Source organism: Tripterygium wilfordii, chromosome 7 (genome assembly GCF_013401445.1).
Source record: "Tripterygium wilfordii isolate XIE 37 chromosome 7, ASM1340144v1, whole genome shotgun sequence".
Taxonomy (NCBI): domain Eukaryota; kingdom Viridiplantae; phylum Streptophyta; class Magnoliopsida; order Celastrales; family Celastraceae; genus Tripterygium; species Tripterygium wilfordii.
The window spans coordinates 13175551-13189211 of record NC_052238.1 but is presented as its reverse complement, the minus strand read 5'-3'; the positions used below and the strand labels follow the sequence as shown (position 1 = coordinate 13189211).

At 36.1% G+C, this 13661-nt stretch overlaps 2 protein-coding genes across 2 annotated transcripts; one reads left to right on the top strand and one right to left on the bottom strand.

Moving 5' to 3' along the window:
* The first annotated feature begins 688 nt into the window (after positions 1-688).
* LOC120003073 (GDSL esterase/lipase APG-like) lies at positions 689-2448 on the top strand. Its single transcript, XM_038851973.1, has 5 exons — positions 689-956; positions 1207-1337; positions 1412-1645; positions 1735-1990; positions 2091-2448. Exons 1-5 carry the CDS (start codon positions 695-697, stop codon positions 2291-2293), a joined length of 1086 nt encoding a protein of 361 aa, XP_038707901.1. The 5' UTR covers positions 689-694; the 3' UTR covers positions 2294-2448.
* A 4032-nt stretch (positions 2449-6480) lies between these two features.
* LOC120001563 (5'-nucleotidase SurE-like) lies at positions 6481-13232 on the bottom strand. Its single transcript, XM_038849944.1, has 10 exons — positions 12785-13232; positions 12200-12294; positions 11751-11818; positions 11624-11667; positions 11323-11400; positions 11080-11233; positions 8358-8510; positions 8164-8271; positions 7443-7508; positions 6481-6962 (listed from the first exon to the last, which is right to left on the bottom strand). The coding sequence occupies exons 1-10, from the start codon at positions 13078-13080 to the stop codon at positions 6864-6866; spliced, it is 1161 nt and encodes a 386-aa protein (XP_038705872.1). The 5' UTR covers positions 13081-13232; the 3' UTR covers positions 6481-6863.
* Positions 13233-13661: the final 429 nt, after the last annotated feature.

Here is a 13661-nt window from a genome sequence, read left to right as displayed (position 1 = left end):
TTTTTTGTAATACTAATTCAATACCATTTGTAATTTATTTATTTGTTAGGAGTTTAGATCGGGGTGAGCGCAGATTATATGGGGTTAACACATGGGTTTACTTGGCATGGAAGAAAACTCATCTTTACTCAACCACTTAAACTATTGAGTTGGACCTCCTCATGCCTTACAAATCACACAACTTCTTTATACTTTTTCAATGTAGGACTTTGTTTGCGTTCCAACACTGCCCTCACACACATATCCATAAAATCTCATCCCATTTATTACATCAAACCCATGCTCCATGCTCCATGCTCAGGTGTTCATCCACTTGTCACGTTTTTGCATGCTGAAAAATAGTGATACACATTGTTATGGTCGTGTACTCAGAGGTGGGATGCCTCGAAATTCTAATAAATACTCGCAGCGCAACGCAACTTCTGAATCCATTAATTGTCTCCAACTGCTATCTCCCCTCATCTGGTTATATATACAGTGCTTAAAAAATGTTACCAAAATACATGTAACTATGCATAATAGTTGTTTAGAAATTCTTTTACATCTACAATAAAGAATGATTTGAATGTTAAGATAGTGATTGGACAAACTCCCATTAATGTCCAGTCTGAACTTCTGTCCTTTTTCATCTATATCTATTTCAGTTGGGTTAATGTAAGAGGCCTTAGTTGCAACACAAGTCCTTAGACCAGAAATGGAGGTCATCTGTTGGAGACGACCCTTGTTGGGTTTGTTCTTTGCATTTGCACTATCATGTCTAAGAATAGGGAAAGGACAAGAATCAACAGCTCTTGTACCAGCAATCATGACATTTGGTGATTCTTCTGTAGATGTTGGCAACAATAACTACCTACCAACTCTTTTCAAGGCCAATTACCCTCCTTACGGGAGAGACTTCACCACTCACAGACCCACTGGAAGGTTTTCCAATGGCAAATTAGCCACTGATTTCACTGGTAAGTATAGATTAGCTACTGCTCTTTCTGAATCTTCTCCACTATGTAGAGTTTGGCTATATATCTCTCCTCTTCTGACCCACCTTATGAACTGGTTTTTCACTTTTATTTTAGAGTATGGCGTCTGTTTCAACCCACTAGAGTCCTTTCCTTCTCCCAGTTATTTAAAAACAAGAAAATAAGGAAAGTGCTTGTATCTTGTTATTGTGAGCTTCAAACTATGACTATTTACTTGAATTTCTCATTGCAGCTGAAACTCTGGGTTTTACTAGTTTTGCACCTGCATATCTTAGCCCAGAGGCATCAGGGAAGAACCTTTTGATAGGAGCTAATTTTGCTTCTGCTGCAGCTGGTTTTGATGAGAAAGCAGCCTTAGCAAAAGTAAGAACTTTGTGTCAATTGACTAGACCATCATATGGAGTTATGGACATTAACATTTCACCTTTCTTTTCCAGCATGCGATCCCACTGTCAAAGCAACTACAGTACTTCAGGGAGTACAAGGGCAAGCTAGGTAGAGTAGCTGGTGCTAACAAATCAGCATCCATAATCAAAGATTCAATATATCTCTTGGGTGCTGGAACTGCTGACTTTCTTCAGAACTACTATGTTAATCCTCGGCTTAACAAGGTCTACACTGCTGACCAGTATGGCTTGTCCCTTGTCGGTTCATTTACACGCTTTGTTAAGGTACATTATTATAGATAATTTAGTTAAATACATTCATTGACATTCAAATTTTAAAGACGTTAACATGATTTGCTTGTCTATATAAACAGGATTTGTATGGTTTGGGGGCCAGGAAACTTGGGGTAACTTCACTGCCCCCATTAGGTTGCCTTCCTGCAGCAATCACTTTGTTTGGATTTCACAAGCCAGGATGTGTGTCCGGGATCAACGCTGATGTGCAAAAATTTAATAAGAGGATCGATTCTGCATCTAAAGCTCTTCAAAAGCAACTACCTGGTCTTAAGATTGTCATATTTGACATTTACAAACCTTTGTATGACATTGTCAACTCTACCTCAAACTATGGTATATATCCTTAACAGACCTTTTTTAAACCTTAGTGTGAATTCCTTTTAGATATAAAATTGAATTGTGATTGTCAATGATAATTGTTTTTTTTTTGTAGGGTTTAAGGAAGCAAGGAGAGGTTGCTGTAAGACTGGGAGAGTAGGGGCAACAGTGTTCTTGTGCAATCCAACGACACTTGCAGCAGGAACATGTTCAAATGCCACTGAGTATGTATTTTGGGATGGTGTCCATCCATCAGAGGCTGCTAATCAGGCTATTGCTGATGCCTTGATTTTTCAAGGGATCGGCCTCATTGGATGAAGTAAAGCGTATCTGCCATCTGGCTATGTTTTTCTCTGTCAAATAATTAGGTCAAGAGTTTGTTGTAGATCTTAAGTAATTAATGTAATTAAAGATAGGTCATCGTCATCTTTTTGGTTTGTAACTATGGTATTTTGTTCTTTTGTGATGTTGGTACTTTGGGATATTGGTCTGGTTTGCTTATGTTAGCAATGTTGGATATCATAATTAATTTGGTCTGCTCAGGTTTGACTTAGCTAGGGCGAGTATGTCTGTTTGACTTACTCTTTGGATTATATCTGCTTGTATTTGATACTTGCTAACCCTTTACGCAGGTTTTTGGTTTTTCACCGCTCAACTGTCAAGGGAAGATTGTTAGGGTTTTTACCCCTATTGGAAATGATAGTTTTAGTGTGTAGGCTTTATGGTTTGATTGATTATTATATATATTGTGGTTGTGTTTTTCTGCTTATCTTTATGGAGCGGTGTATTCTGAGACAGTCTACTTTACTGAACAGCTTCAAGTAACTTGATGTAGGCATGGATCAGTCAAGTATTCTAGCTCAGTAGACATGGATTAAAATATTTATGGGCAATTGCTACTTTTGTTAGAGTTATCTTTTATTATAAACACTCTGTCTAGGTTTTAATTAAAGGAATACTTGTATTATAAGTTTCCTAGTTTCGTTCTTAAAGGAAGTTCCGGTTAATTAGGTTGAGTGAATGAAGTCAACTTAGGAAACTAGAATCTCAGAAGATTTGAAGTTTAAAGCAATTAGGGTTCCCAGGAATCTATATATACTTGTCCTCTAAGACTTTCAAGAGTACCGAATTAGTGCACAAATATAAAGCAGTTTTTTTTCGGATTTATTTGTTTCATGTGTTCGTGATTGTTGGAGAACCCTGGCGTGAGACAACTCTTGGTGGAGTGTGTCACTTATTGATGGCGTACGAGACAACTTCTTCTCGACGTTGATACTTTGGTTGCGACCAGAGTTTGAATAGCTAACGTAATTGTTATATCATAAAAAACATACACTGGATAGTTGATGTTTCATGTACTAGGTATCTTATGTTAGATCCTTTGTAATATTTATTCATATAGTGGATTGTTTTTTAGGTGACTCGAGGTTTTTCCCTGTTGGGTTTTCCTCGATATTCTGGTGTGTTTGATTGTTATTTACTTATTCCGCAAGAACAAACTCTTATACACACATCAACAATGCATATACTATTTTCCTTACAAGAAAGCATTTAGTTCGGTTGCTCCATCACTAGGGGATGCAACTGCCCTATCTTAAAAAATAGTCCATTACGTCGATTGTTGTATCCTTTCCATCTGCATGATTCGAATATGGGTCTCAAACATTACAGCTACTGCACATCAATAAGAACTGAAATTGACCATCTCTTACGCAATGACAAACAAGCCACTTTCCCACCAGCATCTATCAAGGAGGAAAACTTGTTGAACCTTTTCATAAAAATCAAAACAAAAAATAGAAAAAACACTAATTTTCATTTTTGTTTTATATTTTTTTAAAAATCAAAACTAAAAACAACGATGATTCCAAACAAAGCCTAACTATTTTTTTTTTCTCTATTTTAATATGGATCTTTTTCCTTGCCGGAATAAATATCTTGCTGCAGACGATTATGAATTGGATGGACGTTTTGGTGACATTGAAATAGATAATTTTGTTTTCAAGTGATATTTTCTTCCTCTTGCAAGGTGACATGACCCTGATATTTTCGTTATAGGTTTGCTTATTTTCTTGCATATCTTCCTCTACATTCTCTGTTCAAAATCTACCACATAGGACATGTGTTTTGGGGCATGCATCGTCTAATATTTTTCAATCAGAGTGACCCCGTACTTTAAATACCTATGTGTTTGGTTGAGTAGTTACCTTATCATATCTATCTAATAAATACTCGCAGCCCAACACTTCTGCTTATCCATTAATTGTCTCCAACTGATATGTCCCCTCATCAAGTTATATATATATATACAGTTGCTTAAAAAAATGTTACCAAAATACATGTAACTCTGCACAATAGTTGTTTAGAAATTCTTTTACATCTCCAATAAATAATGATTTGAATGCTAAGATAGACACTGGACAGCCTCCCATTAATGTCTAGTTAGGCAATTCTCAACTTCTATCCTCCTTCATCAATACCTATTTCTGTTGTGTCAATGTAAGAGGCCTTAGTTGCAGGACAAGTCCTTAAGCACCAGAAATGGGGGTCATCTATTGGAGACGACCCATGTTGGGTTTGTTCTTTGCATTTGCACTATCATGTCCAAGAATAGGGAAAGCACAAGAGTCAACAACGATCATGTCGATTCGGTTTTTAATCAAAACTGAAATGTCCGAATTGATTCGGTTATGATATTTTAGAATCTATAACCAGACCATATATGTTCGGATAACCAAATCGAAATAATCATATTATTCGGATCAGATCGGATCGGTATTCGACTTTTGAAAAAAGTGAAGAAGTATGGATAAATCTCAAATAGAGAGAGAAAATAACCCATGATTGACTCGAACTCTATCTAACAAAATTTGATAAAAATTCATGATAATGATAATAAAATATATTATCTCGTCAAAGTTAAAAATAAAAAAAATGTACAAGACCGAGAGAAATAATATAATCGAGAAAAAAAAAACATATATGAAAATATCTCCCCACTTTTGCTTTAGCAACAATCAATCTTAATTTGTGTGAATTTTAAAATGATAAAGCCACCATGAGTTTCAATTAATCAATCTTAATTTATAATTTGTGTAATGATTAGGTTAATTGATGTCTTAATTTGTAATTTTTTATGGAGACATATATAATCAAAGTTTTGTAAATACTACTTGACTTCTCATTGACGTCTCAACAATCCCAATATGTAACTTATATGTATATAATATAATCTAACACTGAATAACCACGGTTCGGATCGGTCTCTCAGTTGTGGATTGGTTGTGGATACTCTAATTGTATCCTTTCCATCTACATGATTTAAATATGGGTCTCAAATGTTTTTAGCTACTGCGCATCAACTGAGAATTGAAATTAACCATCTCTTCCCACAACCATCCAGCAAGGATGAACAAAAATGACAACCCCTCATCTCAAATCATCAAAATCATGCAAGACGCTTACTTTTACAAGGGAGTGGGGTGAGATCCATGCATTTTGTGCCAAAACAACCTGCTTGAATGAATCCCATGATCTAAATATATCACCACTTTGAATACACGAATGCTACAGGAGAATCTAAGCAAGTAACATGATCAGCAAATCAACAAGCACTACCCATGATCTATCACTTGATGTCGTGTCAAGACCATTCCTAGAAGACAAGAGAAGCCAACCAATAGCATATATTGAAGGCCTATAAGAATAGGTAGAAGCAAAATTTAAGAAACACCAAGCGCAAAAACAGACTCCGCGTCTATAAACTTTATTACTTACTTAGCATTACTCCATTCAAACATTATTGCTTACTAAGTATGACTCCAATATCAAGTCTGCGCATAACTTTCTATGAATTCTCTAGACAACAAGTCTTGGTACGCTCAAACCCTGTAAAGTCGTTACATCCACGAACCCTGTAGAGTCGTTACATTCATCACTTATTCCCCAAAATGCCAGATTCCCCAAATGCCAGAAGCAATTGATATATTGACGCAGATGAGGCAAATACCGACACTAACATAAAATATAGATTATAATGAATATTTTTATATAGGCCTTACTGCTATTTTATCACAACCAACATATTTTTGGTTTATATAATTTTCAGATTTCTTCTAAATAATCTGAGAAATCCCCGACCCAATAGTCCCTTTGTGATTCCTAGGCCACATCCAACCCAAGACCACGCCCCACTCCGCGACAAGTTTGACTAAGCTGAAATCCTATCAAGAAATACTACTGAGAAATATACCTTTCATTGAAATCAAATAATGAACTCATATACTTTTCATTGAAATCAAATATTGAACACACATATATCTAACTTTGTCGATTACCAATCAAATCACCTATACCTATTCACCTTTACGTGCCACAGGTCCGGTGGGGATGATTACGAAAACAAACATACGGACACAACCTTCAGAGAGAGATCCCTTCAAGTTTTAAAATTCAGGTTAGGAGTTTATTCATGTACTTAATTACCAATTGAAATATACATAAAATTCAGATTTCAAACAAATCATTTACACTCATTAATGAATCTAGTAGCACTGTCTGAAACACTCCACTAAACTCTCAGTGAAAACTCATTTCAACAATAACAGAGAAGCCCAATTGTTCCAAATGAAACATTAACATTTGGAAACCCAAGACCAAACACTACATGCAAATCCATAAATTAAACATAAATTTTAAAAAAAACAAAAGAAAAGGAGCACAGGGTCATCCATTTAGACCCGGCCTAAATAAAGGGAAAAAAATGAAATGAAAATCAGAGGGAAAAAAATGAAAAATAGAAAGCATGAATCACTAGATGACTAATCAACAGAATCAATTCTGCAAATGTACACGACACCAACTATGCTGCTGATTCTGATGAAGCCTTTTACTGATCGCCATGAAGCACAGCGGAAACCCAATCTGATGCAGCGGCTCTGGTATTGGACTCGATATGGGGAGAAAGTGATAGAGGAGTTATTGTAACCTGTTCTCCAAGGTAAAAATTTCAACACTAACATACATCAGCCTGTTAAATTCCAAGTCAAAATATAAACTGTACAATACTTCAAAAACGGGTGAGCACACATGCTAATTCTAGAAACTAGAACTTCAAATTCCCAATGAGCTTTGACATATACAGAAACTAAAAGTGAAGATTTCTATATCAGCATTTTCTTACCGCTAGCCACCACAATGGAGATGAGGCTACTAATTATTACCGACAGCAAGAAAAAGTATCGTACCAGAGTCTATAATATGTACTTATAACATTTGTCATTACTGACTGGATCTCATGCTAACAATTGCCACTTTGAATGGATCTCTAATAATTTATTTTGGAAAACAGAAGGAACCACGAGACAGTTTCCACAGATAAGCTTACTTTCGCTGAATCTTAATTAAATAAACAATGATAAAATAACAACTCTTAAGATATTAATTAGGAAGAAATGCTTTCACTTACAAATCCCTTTTCAAGCGCTCTGAAATCCAAGTCATCATCTGCATCGTCCTGCTCCTTATCCACAAACTGCAAGAATATGCATCATCACGGCTCATTTACTTTACCATTATGTAGAATTGCATTAATTTGTTTCACGAAAAAGGAACGGAGTGCATGGATGGGGCTACAACAAAATAACCAAGCCAAACACTTTCTTTTTTTAGGTGGGGTTGTCAATGGTGAAAAAGGCATGAGGTAGCAAGGGAAGCATGCAAGTTGTTTAGACAAACACCATGCAAAAATAGGTAAAAAAATTTATGAGAGAAATGATGTTGCAAAGAACTAGATATGGCAATAGAAATAATTAGAGACGGCATACTTTTTTTTTTCTAATAGAAAGAGAATAATATTAAACTGGGCAAAATCTGGGGTGGGATACCCCTACAATATCATCCCGTAAAAAGGGAATAGTTACAGTAGGAGGATAAGAAAATGAATGAACTCCCTGGGCCAAATCAAACTCAAGGTTGGCTAAACTATCCGCATAGAAATTAGCCTCACGATAATTAGAGACAGCACACTTTTAATGCAACAAGCTCTAACCCACTATAGGGCATAAAACTTCCTACTTAAAAACACAAGAACAAAGTTCTACTTCACCCTTGATTTCAGAAACCAAAAGGAAGCATTAGAAACAATTCTCATAACTGAAAGTCTCAAATTTAAAAAACAGCTCCCATACCTCTAAGCGGAAATATTTTTTCAGCCGACCAGCAGCAAGCTTCCCTGCAGCCCCAACTGATTCAATCTCTACATTAGGTCTTTGTTTTGTCAAACGACGAGCTGCACCCTGATAAATCAAAGAGAGAATATACTCTGGATGAGCACCGAAAAGCTTCCCACGATTCTTTATAGCATATAATTATTAAAACTCACGGCAGCAGATGCATCTCGGCTAAGTTGTGCTAGCTGGATGCCAAGGCTTTGTTGATTAGACATGAAATGTCCACCAGAAGGATGACGGTTAGCTGAAACAGTGTGCCAGCTAGGCATAGATCTCCACATACTTTGCTTGGTCAACTTGAAACCCTGTAAAGGAATAGATTATATTATAGATGACAGATGACTACGTAACCAAGAAAAATATAGGAGGGAAAAAGCATGACATTGCCATGTCTAGGAAAGATCATTGCATGGCCACAAATCCTTGATGTCACATGGATAGACAAGCTAGCACTATAGCAAAGTAGAAAACTGTCGTACACTTTACACAAGAACGAAACAGGTTAAATGGAAATACATCCCTAATCACTTCTGATTTTTCTAGAGTGTAACTGGTAATGCTTCCATGATCACAGCAACAATAGTGTCACCAATTTGAGTATCAGTGATCCGGGCAGTTATCACAGCTATGGGTTCGGTATAACTTTAAATCAACACATTGTTGGTAGAGGAAGGCGCCGTTTTGTGGCATTTCCTCAAACTTTCTATCATTTAAAGAGGGGGTGAGGAAGGAGGGATGGAAAAAACCACAAAAGCATCAAAATAGTATCAAATTTTACTCAGGTTAATTGACACAAACATGCTAAGGAAGCAGAAAACAAAACCCTAGGACACCCAACCTAAAGTAAGAAGAATCCTAGTTCCCAAGGACACGGATAAAGATATACTTTCATAAATCAAAAAGACTTTCACATATGGGTTGCAACTAGTTTCTTTTATGGATTCACAGTGTATTCCATACATTTTTCTTATGTTTTTATGTAGCCAACCCCAAACTATTTGTGATCACAGATTTGACATGATAGTCATGATGGTGACAGACTGGCAGGCCTTGCATATGTTAAATGCAGATAACAGGGTACACAGTTTGGAAGACCTACAAAAGTCAATAACACGTTTCTCCATGTATAATGGCTAATTTAATTTTTTAGAATAACTAGAACAAGTCAAAAGCTAAACTAGACCTTACCAAGTTGTCCAAGACTTTTCAGTATTAAATTAGTTCCATTAAACTGTAGGCTGAAAGCAAGAACTCTAGTTTCCACCCAAGTGCCATGGACAAGATGGAATAAATATGTAAATGTTAAGACAAGAAAATCAATATCTTAAGTTAATTGAAATTGCCAATCTTATAAGAGCCTCCCTCAAAGTATGCAATACAGTAGCAATAGGCAAGTACTCCAAGTTTCCAGCTGACTGAAACATCAAGTCCCACCATTGAAATTTTAATACCCAATGTGAGTACCCTACATACACAGCAGAATTGATGGAAGTTCGCACAGGCCTCAGCAGATGAATGCAAACCTAGAATTACTTGCCCATAGTGCTCAGAGTTTTACCCGGTTGCCCAAATAAGTTATCTTGTTCCACAACAAAATAAATTCTCATTATAGAATTTTGTAGCTGACTCCAAATAATTAAGAATAAGGCTTTGATGATGATAAGGATGACCCCAAATTCAATCCACACCCAGACACAAGAATATGATTATACAAAGTATTGCACAAGAGATAATACTAATACGAACCATCAAATCTTATTATAGACATTGGCAAATGATTATTGTCTGCAAATACATAGCACAAGATACATCTTTCTTAATATTTTCCACATAATGTAACTTAACTTACATCTTCCAGATACTTATCTATACCAGGAGCCCAATCTACCCATGGGAGCTTAGGATACTAAAATATTGTGTAAAGTGTCGGTGCTGCTTGTAAAGAAACTATTGCACACCCTTGCAAACATTGACCTTTATTCACCCTAAGTTCTCAATTCCAAAGTGAAAGCGTGCTATTTTCATACTACATCATGCAATGCATCTTTCATACCCACAATTAAAGATGCCAACCAAGTCTCAAGCAGACCATTTCCTCATTGAAAAGTTACCCAACACACTCATGTCAACCTTCTTCCATGTCCATCTAAAAAGATGAAGCTCCAAACTCATCCTACATAGATATTGGATGCGGTAAGAATCTAAAGATATTTCCCTACCCTATTAACTTGAAAGAGGGGGAAATACATTTTTGCTTCCACCAAAAAGTATTCGGTAATATTTTCATGATCATATAAAAATTTAATGTGGATCAATATCATGATTGAGTTGAGTGGCAGGCCCTCAGCCAAGATTTCGATAAACAACCTCCTTCACAACCACCATGGGTAGACAGTGGCGGCATGTAGGAAAGGCCAAAGCTGTGGCATGACCACAGGCTCAGCCCAAGCCATCTCCAATTCACCATGGACCAGCCTTAGCTAGATTCTTGAAAAAGCAAATTGGTCCTGTCTATCTCAAATCAGGCTACATAAATTTCTTTTTTCACCTTTTAGAAAGTGAATATCCTCCTCAAAAGCTTGTCAGAATGAGCTGATATAATTTCAGGAAATATCCTCTCAATGCTACTCAAACAATTTCCCGTCAACACTTACTCAAACAAGCCCATGATTGGCATTTGGCACTGCGATGGTGAAATCGCAGTAGGGACAAACTAAATTGTGGAAGAGTCTATTATCACCCCAAAAAAATATTGTGAACACACAACAGTCTGTGATTTTTCCCTATTAGATGAGGTGAAAGTCAGATTCCATCAAAAATATTGCAAAAAAAACATGTAAATAGAAGACATATATAGAAAGAATAAAAACATACCTTGTTTGTCGAGGGACATGTGGGAATTTCTATGTTCAGCAAGCAACTTTCCGGGAAGAGTCCCTTCTCTATGTCTCTAAGTGCGGCATTTATCAAAGGCAAACAGATGGAAACAGCATCCTTGAAATCACTCTCCTGGCTTTCATCCTTCTTCCTACAATGAATTATAGTACCAAAGAATAAATTTCAAGAGTGCTCAGCAAATAGAATTTCATTGAATACAGTGAAGTATCATCAACTCACCAGTTCAGCGAAATAGACAAAGATGGTACATTACACATTAATGCCTCTCGAGCACCAGCAACAACACCAGAGTAGAACCTAGCACATATAAAGTCATGAAATGTTTTTTGGATACTAAAATAAAATAAAAATTATATAGAGATTAGAGGTCTACCATTAAAATAATAATAATAATAATAATAAATGCACGTTCAAAAAATAATCCTTAGTATAGAATAATTTGAATGGTCATCCAAAGTTCCAAAGAATTAATTTATTGAAGCACACAATAAAAAAATTAGAATGTAATCGAACAACTTACGTGTGATGTCCACAGCTTGATCCACGGTTAATTCCACTGATAACCTGGAAGAAGATCAAAATAAACTCAGGAAATGCATAAAATCGAGATATATGTATAATAATATTGAGGACATGTAAACTCTAACCAGCAGAGGCTTTGACCAAGAAAATAGTGAGCCAGATAGTGCTAAAGAGACACAGTCCACAGGAGTCCCTGTGTAGCAAGAACCACCACCAAAGCCTCTTACTAAAATTGATCACAATTCACAACAAATATGCATATGCAGATTTCATTAAGCATTCTTGCAGTCATATATATTAACAAGAATACCGCACAGAGAGAGAGAGAGAGATGGGGGAAGGGGTTAAAAAAAGCTACTAGAAGAATCGGCTGATTTTATCACAAGTACAATGGTTCTACCACGAATATAAAGTGCGAAAATACAAAACCTACCAGAATAAATGTCTACAATATCTTCCAAACATAATCAAAAAGAATTCAACAAACAATAAAAAAAACTAGAAAAAAAAATCCAAACATATATATCATACATTAATAGGCCAAACTAATTCAAAACCAAAATAATAAATGTACCTGAAACTTCATATGCTGTGGCGCCACCAAGTTCAGTAGAAGTCACAGTAACTGTTTCCTGCAGAGTCACAGAATGACCTGACACTGATTTATCCCTGAAATCAGCAAATTAACAAGTCAAGTTCCAAGCCAACTTAAACAATAAAATAAGAGGAAAACCCAAATAGAAACTGAATACATAAAATAATCCAAAAATTAAACCTTCGAGAACAAGAAAAAGAACCAATCAAATACAAAATTAACTAGAAAACATTCAGAAAATGAAGCAAAAAAGCGTAAACAGGCAGAACAATTAATAGAAACAAAGAAATGCATCACACAAACAAAAACCCGCATGCAGAATTTTTTTCTTTTTCGATAGTTAACCAGTATAACACAACCGATTAAAACAAAAATGACAGCATGCCTAAGGAAGAGTAAGAAAGACAAACTGTCCCGTAGAGCATAATTAGGGGTAACAAACAACAAAAGCACTTCAGATTATAGAAATGACTCAGATTACCGCAGAACGAAATCTAGAGGAGCAGAAACAAACAAACAAACTAGAGTAGTAAGAAATGGAGAGACAAGTCAATGAAAACGCACGATTGCGGCGCACAAACATTGACATTGTAAAGGCCTTCACCCACTAACGCTTCAACTAGATAAACAAGGCCGGGGGACTCAATCCCGTCACCATTTGTGACCAAAACAATCGGTTTAGAGCTATTATCATCGGCAGTGCTATCTTCAACCGAAGTGGAAGTACAGGACTCCGCTGATTCATCTGCGTCCTTCGATGGATCCCCGTTTTCCTCCCCGGCCTTTCTTCTGAGTAGTACATCTTGCAAATTCGAGACAAGAGCAGGAGGAAGCGAGTGATTGTTCCTAGCGGAAGTCATTCCACCGAAGTACTGAAGAATTGAAATATGCGAGAGCCTTGAAGAATCAAAAATCAAAACCCTAGAGAGAGATGCGGATAAGAAAAAAAGGAGGTAGAGGTAACAAAGAGCTGAAAAGAGAGAGGGCTGAGCGGGTCTGACGGAGTAATATTGGAGACGGATAGTAGAGAGAGAGGTCGTGAGGGCTTGTTAGATTAGATGATAGGGAGACGATGATGTCACAAATTGGATACAAGTGTTGGCAGCGGAGGATCACACCGCACTTTTTATTAGTTTACACCATAGTTTTTAAATCCTAGCCACACATCGAATTGTCAAAATTAAAGGATCCACGGTTCGAGGTTCAATCTTTATCATAGAGGTTGAATCGTGGATTTTTAATAAATAATAAAATAACTTTTATTATGGAGGTTGAATCCTAGATTTTTAATAAATAATATAATAATAAATATTTATATTATAATATTTATATCCAATATAACTATATACTATATAGCAAGTTAGAGGAGCATACCTATATAATTCAACCTTAATTTTTCTGTAAAAAAATTATCAAATTATATAGCAATAAGCAAATCAAA